Source organism: Sphaeramia orbicularis, chromosome 14 (assembly GCF_902148855.1).
Source record: "Sphaeramia orbicularis chromosome 14, fSphaOr1.1, whole genome shotgun sequence".
NCBI lineage: Eukaryota > Metazoa > Chordata > Actinopteri > Kurtiformes > Apogonidae > Sphaeramia > Sphaeramia orbicularis.
The window spans coordinates 29,424,174-29,439,030 of NC_043970.1; the positions used below are offsets into that span (position 1 = coordinate 29,424,174).

Sequence of the window (14,857 nt, forward strand, 5' to 3'; positions counted from 1 at the left end):
TACAGGCCTGCTGTGTGATTTTATATATTTTTTTAAGTCTTTAAGTGGTGAAACAGATGGCCTTTTCCCTGATTGAATATAATAACCAGCATACATATTGTACTATTGTATTTTGTCAGGTGTAGGCTTAAGTTTTTGCCCAGTTAAAATTAAGTCTAAGTTTAAGCATTTTCATCTGTAAATGATTAAAAATGAAATGAGATAATCAGTGACAGTGCTGGTGATGTCCAACCCATAATTAAAACTTGCATGTATTAGTATAAATAATAGGAACCTGAAAAAAGATGTCTGCAATTTACATATTTCTTCTTTATTTACTGTTTATTATTTGAAAATGCCTGACTGATACGTATTAATCCCAAGAGATGGTGCATTATAATACAGAGAGTTAAGCAGGGAAATATGATGTTAGCTTATGGATGTGATTTGTAATTAGGCTCTAGAGCTATTTATTGTAATACAGAGATTCTATATTGTAGATTATCAGCAGCCTAAATGACCAAAGCAGCAATAAGCATCGTCGATCAGTCAGTGCTGGCAGAGTAAAGTATTGTCTTCATCATCAAAGGCCGCTTCAGTAACAGTAGAAGTCCCATTTCTGAAAATGAGAAGAAAGTCACATGAATAGAAAGCATCTTAGTAGGAACTGGACATGTGTGCGTAAAAACTTACAGTGGTCTGGACTTCAGTGGAGGCTGGCATGAGAGCATGTGTCTCCTCCACCACACTGCTGGGAAAGTGACCGACACGAGCCTCCTGCTGGCCATAGTAAGAGTCCTGGACCTGCAAACAGATGAGAAAAACAAATGATTAAGTTTAGGAAAGTGAATGGAAACGCTGCACATAATTATCAGGACTTGACAAGTTTAGATAATGTAACATAACTTAACTTAACTTCTTTATTTTGCTTTACTTTACTAGGATCTCTGTTAGTTGCAATACAGCACCTATTCTTCAGGTGCATCAGGAAAATGGGTGCCGTGCAAGAACTACTTTTAATAATGGAGATCTTTTTCTTTATTTCATTTAAGATGTTTTCCTAAGTGCTACATATGAGCATTCAAGATTTTTTTTTTCATTCAATATTTTTCGTGTTTTGGTGATTTTAAGTGTAGACCAGAACTGTTGTACAAATAATTTGTCATTACTTTTTCACTTAATAATAGTTAATGACATGAGTTTAAACAATTTTTAGTTTAAAAATTATTTAAACCTCAAATTTTGTTTGAAAAAACAAATATATGGCAAAAAAAATACATCAACTTGGACTGCTCATTTTAAACATTCAACATGTCATAAATGTGACTTATAAAACCAATCTGTTTTTTTTATGTACAAATGTGAGGCAATAATCTAGAAAAAGCAACATAAAATGGTGGCTTTACAAAGAAAGAAATGGTATATAATTGTATTTATTTAAATATATAGAGGTGAAGACCTCATTTGCAATAGAACAAACAATCAAAAACAAAATTAGTGATAATAAAAGTGATGAAAAATACAAGATAACTCAATAAAATAATAAAATCAGTTAAAATATAAATCATTTGATTTAGTTAAAATAAGTTAATAGTAAACTTTGGTAAAATTAAAAATGTGAATTGCCTTGGAGGTACAAATGATGCAATCTTTTTTTTCTATTTTAAAGTTTGATAAGTTTTTAAAAAATAAAACCTAGTGTTTATCACAACTTACTGAAGAGTACTGAATGATAAACCAAGCAAATAAAGTGTCCAGGGGCTTAAGAATTACCGCTGAAACATGCAGAATATCACCATAATCTAAAACCGATTTAAAAAATAAAGTCATCTTACAATACAGTGGAAAGCTCAGTTTATTTCTATGAAAGAAAGCAATTGTCCATCTCAATTTAATCACCTGTTCTGTCATATTTAATGAAAGAAATTCCCCCTGAGGTAAATAAAGATGATCTATATCTATAAAACCCAACTTTCTATATAAAGGAAAATGAAATAAGGTGCATTTGTACAGCAGGAAGAGCTAATGCAGGGTTGTTGGATTGAATTTCTACAACAAATCATGTTTGATAAAAATTTCCAAAACGGTACTTTTCCATGCAATAAACCTCATGTGATTGTAGTTCACATTTACACTCTTTCAATCACATTTACAGGAAAAAAAAAACACCAGAAAAGAAACATTTCACTAATACTGTGACTATAAAGCTGTTTTTTACTCACACTGCCAGCCCAGAAGAGGTTCCCTCTGTCTTTGAGCATTGCATAGACGTAGACGAGCTGACCCTGTCTAATGGGGATGAACCTGCAGTCTCCAGGGTAGTAGTCCTGCACTGCACGGGCTATCAAAATAGGGTCTGGGAAGAAAATGCACATTAGAGACTTTAACCCAAAAAGACCCAAACAACTGGCAGCAACTGAAACCACCTACTGATGTAAAATGTTTAATACCTATCGATCCGCTAATCCTATATGTGTGAATAATTGGTTTGTCATCTTTTCATGGTCATCAGATGTGACCCATTTGGACGTAGTGAACGTGGAAACTCAATCATCTTCTACAACATTGATTCACCAGTAAAACCCATGGAGTTGGATCAATGACAGTAGATGGAGACACTTAGTTTATGTTCAGTTATTTATATCTTCACTGAAAAAGTCACTTTTTCTGAGTTTTCTTATTTTTGATATAATAACCCTCAACTTTAATCTGACCTTTTATGAACACCTACATCACAGGTGTCAAACATGTGGCCCGGGGGCCAAAGCCAGCCCGCCAGAGATTACAATCCAGCCCGCGGGATGAATTTGCAAAGTGTAAGTTAGGGCATCAAACTCAAAAATAGTATCATAATAACCTAGAAATAATGACAACACCAATTTTTTCTCTTTGATTTAGTGCAAAAAAACATTAAATTATGAAAATATTTATATTAACAAACTATCCTTTAACAATAAAATGTGAATAACCTTAACAAATATGAGCAACCTGAAATGTCTAAAGAAAATAAAGTGCAATTTTAACAATATTCTGCCTGTTAATAAATGTTTTGTGCCTTTGTAGATCTGATCTGTAATGCACATGTAGAAATGATTAGTCGGAGCATAATATTGATAAATTTAGACTTGTATTTCTTCACAAATTTCATTTTTTTCAGGTTATTCACATCATTTTTGTTTGGATAGTTTGTAAACATAAAAACTGGCATAAATGAATGTCATTTTTTGCACTAAAACAATTTGGAGTTGTCATTATTTATTGGCTATCATGCTATTATTTTACTGATCCGGTCCACTTCCAGTTAAATTGGGCTGAATGTGGTCCCCGGAAGAAAATGAGTTAGACACCCTTGACCTACATGATCAGTAAATTAAATACTGGAAAATACCGGATTTTCAAAAAAACAAAAAAACAAAAAAAAACAACCCAACAAAAAACAGAGGATAATATTAAAATAAACTGTGATAAATCCCATAAGAAAAGTTAAACATAGAGAAAATATTTTGGAACTGCCACAAAAGTAACAGTGGGTCTTTATGGATTAAGGGGGAAAAAATGTAAGAAAAACATTGACAGCTCACATCTTTATTTTGAGCTATAATCTGCATGCATTATTACTTTAATATGCTGTCCAACATGATCAGAATGTGTTTAACATCCACTGCAGTAATAAGAGTTCAGTACTTACGGCTGCATTCGGAGTCAGCACAGAGTTTTTTGTCAGACAGCTTTGGCATCTGCCTCCCAGCCTCAGATGGCAGCAGCAGGAGCCAAAGTGAAAGAGCGAGTAGGAGTCTGTAGAACATGTCTGTTTACTGATCTGAAGGCCTTCTTTGACACTCAGTGATCTTCTTGTGGGTCTTTTGCTGCCCTTTTGTGTGTTTGTCTGCTCAGAGAAGAAGGTGTAATGATGGTAGCCCCTTTCTTTACTCTCCCTACCCCCTTCCTCTTACTTACACACACACACACAGAGCTTCTTTCAAGCCCTTCTAGCAGGTAAACAGGATTTCTGGAAGAGGAGGAGGTCCTCATTAGACAGACCTCTGCTTGTACCCTGACCTCTCCCTCCATGTTTTTACCCTGTGAGTGTTTCAGCAGAGCATTCCTCAGAGTTAATCAGTGCTCCTGTGATTTATTTTCATTATTCAGCCACTAGATGTCAGAGCACCTACACATCCCTGATAAGCATCTTCACTCCTCTGTCAGTCTTTCATTGCTGCCTCTGTTTGCTCTCCTTACCTATTTCTCTCAAGAGGAGGAGGAGGAGTCAGAGGGTGTATGTATGTTTTCACTGCCAAGGAAACCAGCTGAGCCTCTCTTGTGCAAACACTCCCACATGCACACAGTCACCAAACAGGAAGACAGTACTTGTTCTGAGTGAGTTGACCTGAAACCGGCAGGTAAGACAGGCTTCATTTTTGTTCCTTTGACGTCAGGTACAGGCTCCACAACCACAATGGAATAAAGTTAAAGTCCATGGATTTTCCTGTGAAAGTCTTTATGAAGGAGCACAGCTTGTGTTTTTTTTCAAGGATCATCACAGACAGAGTTGTAACCAGGTGAGATGATTACATTAAAGCTAAAGACAGAAAGGAGACATGAAGGCTGAGACTGAAGTGTTTGAGTTAAATTTAACAAAGTGGAATGTAACATAAGTATTTGTGGTTAAATGGTGTACTGAAGTTTACTTTTGTTTTTGGCCACTTTATACTGCTTATATCTCAGAGATAAATCCTTCCATATTTTTTTTTTTTTTTTGCTTCATTACATTTGCCTGACAGATTTTAATTTATTTATTTATTTATTTTCAAATTAGTTTTTACTCTTGTCAAAGTGTCATGTTTGTATAGTTTGTGATAAACTGGAGTGAATATTAGTTTAAGGATTGAGAAAATTCTTCTCTTTCCATTAAGTTTCATTGAAAATAATGGAAATTAACATACATATTCCTACTCATGTGCTGAACTGAAGTCTACTTTAATATTTCCATTTTCTGCTGCTATTCTACTGCATCTCAGAGAGAAATATTTCACTTTTTGCCCCATTATGTTTGCCTGACAGCTTTTCAGATTACAATTTTTCATTTGAATATTAATGATAAAACTGAATCATCGGGGATTAAATGTTAAGGAAATTCTCCTTATTAAAATCTTTAGAAACCCTCTTGGATTAACTGTAAAATACTGTCACAAACCTTTACATGGGGCTGTTTTTATGAGCTTAAGTTCACTTTTTACAAATATGTTTCTCACAGGACGTCAATGTTCCAAACATATTATATTCTTACAGAATATTATGCATTTTTGTGATTGAATAGTACAAAAATAGTTAAAATGAGCCCCACTTTAAACATATACAGCAGTAAAATACAAAATATACATGATTACTGAGGGAATACAGAGTTATGGTAGACTATTTTCACACTTTTACATTGGAGTTGAAGACTTCTTTCATGACTAAACTGGTGGAAATTTGAACCAGTAGTGACTAAGAACAGCCATTAGGAGCTGTATCCTTAATTATATGTTTTTATGACCTGATACATGTTCTAAAAGTTATGGTAGTGTTGAGGCTTTGATGATGGTGAGGGGAAACATACAAAGCTGTGGTGTTGCTCTTAACGATTTAGCCCAAAACAATGACTTTAGGGACATAATTAGAGGTTCTCAAGATTTTTCTGTATTTATAGTGAACAGTTGAGGACAATAGCTTCTGGAATTTAGGGAGGGGGTTGGAACAAAGCTAACAGTGGAGCTGGTATTTCGGTCAGAGCAACAAAAGCAGCTGTCACACAAAAGGCTTCCTCAGTGTCTATGTAAGATTATATTACTAGAAAACAACTACTCCAGCACTCAAACAATTCAGAAGACAGTATGTTCCCTAGATTTCATAGTTGGATTTCATAAATCTGTTGTTATGGTGTCTTTTTCTTACCCACAGGGTTTGTGTGAATGAAAGGGAGTGACAGCGATATCAGCAGTACAGTGAGAAACCAGTGGGGCACTGAAAATTAAGGTTGTCAGCCCATATTTAGGACCAACCAGCGAGAAGCAGAAGAAGACACAAGGAATCTACAACGAGATTGGATTATTATTAAAAAAAAGAAAAGAAAAACTGGAGAGATGAATTGTACTTTCTAACTGGCTCCTACAAACACACAAACATGTTCAGCCCCAGGAAAAACAGTCTTCCTTCCCCAAGTCTGGAGGACTCCTTCTTCCCTCTCTCCTCATCTTCTTCGGTCTCTCTTTCATTTGCGCTTCCCTCCTCCTCGTCGCCTTCCGGGAGCATTGACAGCAGTGGAGGCATAGAAACAGACCTGATCCTGGCTGCAGAGCTGGGCCAGGCTCTGCTGGAAAAGAACGAGGAGCTGGCAGCCTCTCTGGACCAGAGGGAGAGGGAGCTGGAGGTGAGCACCAACTCTGTGTCCATGACAGAGAAACACAGAACAGAAGAAATGTTCAAAACTAACTAATGACTTCTGCTGATCTACAATACCTTCAACTTTATGGGCTCTGGTCTGACTTATAACTTACCACAAACCATCACTAAGTCTTATTTTACCTGTTGTTCAAGTAGTAACCAGTTACATGCAAGGCCAATTAAAAATAATGTACTTGTAGTCAGTTTTGAGAAATCTGTATTATCAAAGCAGTGAAAAAGACTGACTCTTCACTTCATTTCCCTGTATTTTAACTCTTTAAGGAGTGGTTCTTGGAGTTTTTTTATGTAGTTATATGGATCCCATCCAAAGAAAACCTCAAATAAACTCACTTTGAGTTCAGCGAGCCCTCCTTCAAAAAAAGTTTAGATATGTTAAAGTTTATTTAACAGAGCAGGGGGTCATGTTGTTAGACAATAACACCTTTCATCAAATGAAATGTAATTTTCCTTCTAAAATCAGAAAAGGACTTTAATATTACTACACAGCATTAATTTCAATGTATGTTTTAAAGACTTTTCACCTATAGTGCCATATATTGGCAATTCTATTTTAACACTACACCATTAATAGGTAAATTTTACCCTCCACTGTTTTTTTAATACCACATTTGATTAATTTTTGAAATCCCCCTAGTTTTGACTTTCCCTGAAATTGTGTTCTCTTTCACTCCCTATTATGAAAAAATGCTGTCAAGAAATTTCTGCACTAAAAATGTGATCTATACTTATAATCCCCACCAGGTACATTTTTGCCAAGATAAAAATGCATTGACTTTCCACACCATTTATGTTACTTCTGGCAACAACATTTGTTAGCATGTGATCTGAATGATATGTCACAGTGATGACTAAACACCCATGTTATGACATGACAGAACTACTTTGTACGATGACATAAATAAGTAAGAGAATAGACATGGTACATGGGTAAGTTTGACTCATTTGGCAGTTTTAAGTTTATAGCAACTCTTGGTGGTTCTAGTCTTAAAACATTTCTCACAAAAATATAAAAAATTAATCATATGAAGTTACATTCAGCTCATAATGATCTCAGTTGGACTGGACCAGTGAAATAATAACAGTGAAAAATGTAAAATTACATTATCTACAAAGATATCTACAAAGTTTCCTGTCTCAAAAAAAATCTGTGCAATTTTAACAATATTGTGCCTCAGCTTCTCATTTGCACATGTTCGTTACAACTTACAGATCACAGTGGATCTACAAATACATAAAACATTTAGTAACAGCCAGAATATTGTTAAAATTGCACTTTTCGTTGTTATTTCTTTTTGTTCATATTCATTCAGGTTGTTCAGATTTTCTGTGTAAAGCTAGTTATAAATGTAAAAATTTCATGCAATTTAACTTTTGTACACTAAAACAAAGTGAAAATGTGTAGTTGTCATTTTTTATAGGTTATTATAATAGTATTTTAGTTGTCCGACCCACTACAGATCATATTGGGCTGTCTGTGGATCCTGAAGTAAAATGAGTTTGACACCACTGATTGTTCATATCTTCAGTGTAATTTTTACATTTCACAAATTCAAACCCTTTGATAGATGGGTGGATGGATGGATAGATAGACAGACTGATGGATAGATGGATAGATAATTTTGATGAGAATAAGTCCATTAACAGTTATGTGTTGTGTATCAGGTTTTGCAGCAGGAGAAGCATGTCCTACAGAGGAAACTGGACATGAATGAACTGACTTCAGGACAGAGAGAGGCAGAGCTGATGGCAGATATAGCCACCGTAAAGGCCGAGCTGGAGCGATATCACAACCACGGCCGTGACCGACGGAGAGATGAGAGCGAACAGCTGACTCAGTTGGCCAATCACAACCAACGGCTGGTGGAGCAGCTGGCAGAGGTTAGTTTACAGTATCAGTGACATCCGTCATATGAAGCCGATGAGAATGAAGAGATCATCATTATACTCTAATGCTGTTAAAATAAACATAACCTGAGTATGTGGGATTTGTCTGCGTGAATGTGTGGTGTTATGTCACATTGAAGCAGACATGAACAATGCAGACCAGCAGGTCCAGGGAGTCCTGTTTTAGGAAGTGACTCAACAATAGCTTTTCTCGATGTCTCCTTTTTCGTCTCATCCAGGCAGTGACACTTGAACACTCCTTGAGGACAGAACTTCGTTCCCTCAGAGAAGAAATGGACGAATCATCTTTCAGCAGAAATATAAGCTACACACAGCTGGAGAACATACAAGCAGAGGTATCAGATGAGATGCTTCATACTATTTTCATTAAAATGATTCAGATTTAGCTTTGTATAAATTAAACTAGGAGTCCTTGAGAATATAAATTAAACTCCAAGATATATCTAGCTGATCTAAGTTATATATTTTCATTAACTTTTATTTTTATGTAGTCTTTTAGTTAGTTTTTTTGTTTATTTCTTATTTATTTTTATTTATTTATTTGTTGTTGTTTTTTAGGTATTATGCGGAACAACTTTATTCATAGAAACTCAGTAAGGTTGGATGAAAGAATAAATGACATCAGATAATTTATTAATGAACATTTGGCTTAAAGAAAATTATTTTTGCCTGCAATTGCATTCCAGTTTAGTTTATAACACATTCTTTATTGTACTGTCTCTTTCATTTCTGTGCTTTTGAATACCAATTTTCACTATATATACCAGCTAAAAACATTTTTCCACTGCTTTTTTTTTAGTTTTTATCTTCTATTTCATCAACTGCATTACATCAGACAATCAGATTTAAAACAGATTCATTTGTATGGTTTGATAAATATGCAGTCTAGAAGTTAAATAGCGTCTTAAAGTTTCCAAAAAGCTATAATTGTAATAACGTCAATCACCTCTCTTATGTTAAAGCCTTCTAATACCATCATATATTATGTCCATGTACCTTTCTGTTGAATATCACGTACAGAACAGAGTTTTGTTGGAGCGTTTGACCCACATGGAGACACAACTAAAAGCATCGCAGGACGACACGGATCGACTTCGGATTGAGAGAGAAGGACTGAGGGAGAGAGTATCAGACTTACAGGTGAAACTGAAAGAGAAGGAAGCAGAGGTGAGGATCTGAGGTCTGAGGAAACCGACTGAAACTCACTAATCACTCACTAATCACTAACATTGCTCCCAGTTTTCAGTCTTGTGTTTATCTGCCATTACATCTGAGTGTGTGTGTGTTTGTGTGCCAATGTACTGTAGATAGAGCAGGAGCAGGGAGTGGTGTTTGAGTTGCGTACCGTGAATCGCTCTCTACAACAAAAAGCTCTGAGCCTGGGAGAAGAGAGCATCCTGGACAGCACACACATACAGCCTTTGTCTTTGCTTAGTGAGATACAACAATCACAGGTACACACACACACACACACACACACACACACACACACACACACACACACACACACACACACACACACACACACACCCTTAGCAGCTGCATCAAAACTTAACAGTCTAACTTCAGTGTTTGTGCACTAATCCTTTGTCTTTATTTACTGACATGTAAGCTTTACAAGCTCACAAGTTTTGCTGCTAAAGCTGTGCAAAAATGATGATGGCTTTGTTTTTTTATTATTATTTTTGCTATTACTTCATAAAGCAATGTGTTATGGTGCACTGATTATGTCCCCATGTTATCCAGGCTAAAGAGGCTCTCCTAGCTCACTCTGAGGTCCTGCAAGCAAGAGATGAAGAAATAAAAACACTTAAAGAGGAGGTCTGTTGAACAACACCAGCACAAAATGTCCCATTTTTATGATAATGCTTTAAAACATTAATGATTAACAAAATACCAAAATTTCTCGCCAATTCAAGATGCTAAAAATGTCTACATGTCAGCATAAATGACTCTTATTGCTGCACCAAGAAAAAGTCTGAAGTCAACTTTAGCTGTTGTTTTTCCAGGGTTGCAGTGAGCATATTGTACATATTTAATACTTAGTCTCTTGTCTTCAGATACAAGAAATTCAGGAGATATGCACAGTATTAAAACACAAAAAATAAAAAAGCTGTTTGTCTTCTACAGTTTAAGGTCAGTATTTAGAGTAGCCTGTGTTCACTTAAATAGCTCCCTTCTGTTTTTAATGCTGTTCATATTTCCTGTTTCTCCTGGCTGTATCTTAACATAGAAACTGAGAATTGCATATTTAAGGCCATTTTAACTTTGCTTAAACAACAAACCTGATGGTGACTTAAGACTTTTGTACAGTACTCTACAGTTAGCAGTTTCAAAGTTCAGGGTTCAAGGTTCAATCAATTCAGATCAAACATGTTAAAAACATGTTGGAATTGAAAGTTGTTACAAAGGTGCATTAGTGTGCATAATGAATAAGAAATGGCTAAAAACGCATCCTATTAATAAGATTATAAACAACTGAAATCACACAAACAGTCGTTAGGGTTTCTTGTTATTTGGCTTAAAAAAAAGTGTAATTTTGCTTAATTTAACATTATGATATTAGAATTAAGACAACAGCTCAAATAAATGCCCCACATTCTCCTCATTCATGAAATCAACACAGTTCTATTTGCAGGTAATAGATGACCTTGGTGATGAGCTTTATTAGTCCGATTAGGTTCATACTGTCTGCTGAACTTATAAAGATTTATTTTTCTTTTTTGTCAGACAGATGGGGAAAAAAGTAGATTTTTTTACATTGACATGTTTTGGCTACAACCTGTTACTCAGAAGGGTCACTTGATGTTACTGTGACATGTCAGCTGTTTTATGCAGGTTTGCCAGGCAACAAGGGAAGATTATGCCCCCTGCTGCCTGGCATCCCACGGAGGACAGCATCCTATGTGTGGGATAAGATGTAGGATCCCTCATCCCTGTTCATGGTCCTCGGGGCCCATTTTCTGATTTCTGTGGCCTCCTTAATCCAGTGGTAGTACTTGTTGGTTTCTGAATGGATTTCATGTTCCATGAAATTGGCTATAATGGATCACTGCAAGTGGGAAAATCATATTACGGACTGGGAAGAAGCCACGGTCATCCACTCAGAAACCAACAAGCACTACCGCTGGATTAGGGAGGCCATAGAAATCTGAAAACAGGTCCCGAGGACCATGAACAGGGATGAGGGATCCTACACCTTATCCCACACGTAGGATGCTGTCCTCCGTGGGATACCAGGCAGCAGGGGGCATAATCGTCCCCTGTTGCCTGGCAAACCTGGTTAAACAGCTGACAATGACACATCACAGTAATATCATGTGACCCTTCTGAGGAAGGCTACAGGTTGTAGCCGAAACATGTCAAGGTAAAAAAATCAACTTTTTTTTCCATCTGTCTGACAAAAAAGAAAAAGTAATCTTTGAGTTTTATTTCTTGAAATAAACCCTGTCTGGCCCAATGTGGTATCTTTTTTGCTGTAGTTACATCCGCCAAGGAGGTTATGTTTTTGCCAGGGTTTGTTTGTCTGTCTGTTTGTTTGTCTGTCCGTTAGTGTGCAACATAACTCAAAAAGTTATGGACAGATTTTGATGAAATTTTCAGGGTTTGTTGGAAATGGGATAAGGAAGAAATGATTAACTTTTGGGGGTGATCGGGGGTGGGGGGGGCCCACGGGGGGGCCCACTGGATCAGCCTTGGCGGAGGTCTGCGCTCTCCGAGTGCTTCTAGTTGCTTCTGTTTTTATTGTTATAAAGGCAGAGAAAAGCCAGATTAAGGACATTTGGGTTTTTGACTAATTATAATAATATATTATTTGACGTTTTGCAGCTACAATCCAAAGAAGAAGAGCTGGAGTCTCTGAGGGAGGAAATCAAACCATTTCGAAGTAGTCCTGATAAGCCCAACTACAGGTAATACTACATAACAAGTATTTAGTCATGATTGTGAAATGTAAATATTTACTTTCATGCAAGTTATTTACCCAAGTATAAATGTCAGGTACATGTTGTTACTTGATAATTTCCATTTAAGCAAACATCTACATCAGCTGTATCCCCTTCCTGTTCAGTGAAAGCCGCATTACTCCAAATGTGTGGATTTTGAGTATTTGTCATAGACTACAGTCACGAGACAAAGAAAGTACACCCTCCTTGAGTTCTATGGTTTTACATACCAGAACTTAATGAAAAATCATCCAGTCTCTATAAGGTTATAAATATTAGATTATTAGATTCCAATGTGTCAGTATTTATTCAATAAAATAAAGCCAATATGGAGAAGCAGTGTGTAAAAAATCAAATATACCCTCAGTGTTTCCATTTATTCAGAGGGTAAATAGTATTTGTTGCTGTGGAGGACTTGATTTCTCAACTATAAGCAAGTACACCAGCCAATCTACAACAGACTGTCTGAAAAACAAACTAATCAAGGTTTTCCAGCAGTCCACACCTTAACCTGGTAAAAAAGCTGTGGTTGGACCTTAAGAGAGCTGTAATCTTACTGATCTGAAGTAATGTTGGAAAGAAGAGTGGGCCAAAATTCCTTCACACTGATGTGAGACACTGATAAAATTATGCAGGAAATGATTATCACTACTTATTGTTGCCAAAGGTGTTTCCACATGCTACTGAACCATGTTTGTGCTTAGTTTGTCCCACAGTACTTTAACATTTTGGCTTCATTTCTGTTACATAAATAATGGCACAGTAGAATTTGTAGTGTGTTGTTTTACACTACTTAAACTGGTAAGGATCATATCATTATTATTATCTGATGGTATGTAAACCTAATTAAAATAGAAAGTACTTCCTTTTTCTCATGACTGTAAAAGATTAGATGAGATGAGAAAAGGCTGCTATTTCTTTAGCCATATTAACTCTTTAAAAACCACTTTTGACTATCTGATGAATGATTGTTCACAAAACTGAAAACAGACCTGCTGTTTCAAACTGATGAAGAGTTAACATTTTAGACACATGTAGTTCTAACAGGACCGCGATACTACAAATATATGATGATCTAATAGAATATGATGTGATATGAACAGTATAAAGAAGTTCAGATGAGTTCAACTTTAAACATCTACAGGAGTAAAATGCAACATATGTAAAAAAACTGCAGTAATATAAACCCATTAAATACAAACACATTAACTACAATAAAATGCTGCTGGAATATTTTAATAACTACTTTTACTTTTTATACTTCTAATAGTATTACATTGTACCAGAACTTTTACTTTTTTGTTGCACCTTCAGTAAGGGTGTAAATACGTCTTCCACCACAGTTCATTTGTTCTCATTTTGTTACATGTTATGTTTTTGTTTGTGCAAATGAATGTTCAGTTATTTAGAGAATGAGTTGGCCACAGTGCGGCAGGAGAAAGAATCACTCACCAACCAGCTTCTCAACACTATCAAACACAAGGTGGCGCTGTCCCAGGAGCTGGATGCCTGGCAGGTGAGTCTCACAGTTGCAGACATGAAGGGTGCAGTGTACAAACACACACACACACACACACACACACTTCTCTGACATGTCGGCTTCTTGTGTCATGACAGGAGGACATGAGGTTGGTGATCAATCAACAAGTGCAGCAAAGAGAGGAGGAGCGACAGAAGGAGCAGCAGCGGGAGAAGGACAAGACAACAGGGCTGCAGAGGAGTAAATCTTTGAAAGTGAAGGGAGAAGGAGGGAAAGGATTCTTCTCATCTTTATTTAGAGACAAATAACCCACAGAAACAGCAGCTGCCAGCCCTTGCCTTTGAACACTGTGAGCTCATACAGCCAGATAATGTCTGCAACAAGATTTATGAATGTTTACAGACCTCATATTTGAATAGAATTTAATATATTTGTATATATGGATGTACAGAGCTGTATATCAGTATTTTCAGGTTTAGAACTTTCTGTTAAAATGTTTATGTTTACTGCTGCTGAGTCTTCTGTAGCTGTTATTACCGATCATTTACCTCAAAATCCTTTTTGAAGTCAGTGACAATAAAATTCCTTATGGTGAAGTGTTTATGACTGTTAACACATTTGGAGAGAGCAACATCAGCATTCATGCAACGCTGTGGTTCTTCTTTCTCTGCTCATCTTGATTTTAATCTCCATCAATACCTAGATTTTGTAATGTAAATATAAATAAAATAATAGCTAGAAAAGATACCTACAAAAAGCACCTTAAGAGCTGAATTCTGTGGCATTTTTTTTAATGCTTCTGTTTATTTTGTCTGGATAGTATTGAAATTATTGGTACATGGAGCTTTGAACCATATTAAAAATGTTTATATGGTACAGTGAGTCCCACTTACTGTACATTTCATTTCTAAACTGCCTCATAGTGGATCACTTCATTTATACATATTAGTATGACCTGCGAGTGTCAGATAATATGACTGAAAACAATATACTACTGATGCAATTTTTGTGGTTATTAAATGGACTAAATATGGACACATTTGTCCTACTATAAAGATAAGTATATAATAATCCATAAAACCAAGAGTGACAAGATTTTGAGTCA

The 14,857-nt window shown here is 36.1% G+C and overlaps 2 protein-coding genes across 4 annotated transcripts; one reads left to right on the forward strand and one right to left on the reverse strand.

The window, feature by feature from the left end:
• Positions 1 to 294: 294 nt before the first annotated feature.
• On the reverse strand, positions 295 to 4,024 carry mia (MIA SH3 domain containing). The gene is made up of 4 exons (XM_030154773.1): positions 3,668 to 4,024; positions 2,202 to 2,335; positions 673 to 783; positions 295 to 598 (listed from the first exon to the last, which is right to left on the reverse strand). Exons 1-4 carry the CDS (start codon positions 3,783 to 3,785, stop codon positions 575 to 577), a joined length of 387 nt encoding a protein of 128 aa, XP_030010633.1. The 5' UTR covers positions 3,786 to 4,024; the 3' UTR covers positions 295 to 574.
• A 160-nt stretch (positions 4,025 to 4,184) lies between these two features.
• Positions 4,185 to 14,490, forward strand: bicdl2 (BICD family like cargo adaptor 2). 3 transcript variants are annotated; one of them, XM_030154770.1, is made up of 10 exons: positions 4,185 to 4,379; positions 5,920 to 6,388; positions 8,086 to 8,301; positions 8,547 to 8,663; positions 9,349 to 9,495; positions 9,636 to 9,782; positions 10,075 to 10,149; positions 12,157 to 12,239; positions 13,674 to 13,788; positions 13,890 to 14,490. In XM_030154770.1, exons 2-10 carry the CDS (start codon positions 6,143 to 6,145, stop codon positions 14,058 to 14,060), a joined length of 1,317 nt encoding a protein of 438 aa, XP_030010630.1. In that variant the 5' UTR covers positions 4,185 to 4,379; positions 5,920 to 6,142; the 3' UTR covers positions 14,061 to 14,490. The 3 variants fall into 3 exon arrangements, with proteins under 3 accessions (XP_030010630.1, XP_030010629.1, XP_030010631.1); XM_030154769.1 differs by lacking the exon at positions 4,185 to 4,379 and adding an exon at positions 4,392 to 4,538; XM_030154771.1 differs by lacking the exons at positions 4,185 to 4,379; positions 9,636 to 9,782 and adding an exon at positions 4,392 to 4,538.
• The last annotated feature ends 367 nt before the right edge of the window (positions 14,491 to 14,857 follow it).

Coding starts and splice junctions, on each gene's coding strand:
- mia (XM_030154773.1), bottom strand. CDS start 3,785: ATGTTCTACAGACTCCTACTCGCTCTTTCACTTTGGCTCCTGCTGCTG. Junction 2,336..3,667: donor TGCTGACTCCGAATGCAGCC/GTAAGTACTGAA, acceptor TTTTCTTCCCAG/ACCCTATTTTGATAGCCCGT. Junction 784..2,201: donor ACCTCTTCTGGGCTGGCAGT/GTGAGTAAAAAA, acceptor ATCTGTTTGCAG/GTCCAGGACTCTTACTATGG.
- bicdl2 (XM_030154770.1), top strand. CDS start 6,143: ATGTTCAGCCCCAGGAAAAACAGTCTTCCTTCCCCAAGTCTGGAGGAC. Junction 8,664..9,348: donor TGGAGAACATACAAGCAGAG/GTATCAGATGAG, acceptor TATCACGTACAG/AACAGAGTTTTGTTGGAGCG. Junction 10,150..12,156: donor TAAAAACACTTAAAGAGGAG/GTCTGTTGAACA, acceptor GACGTTTTGCAG/CTACAATCCAAAGAAGAAGA.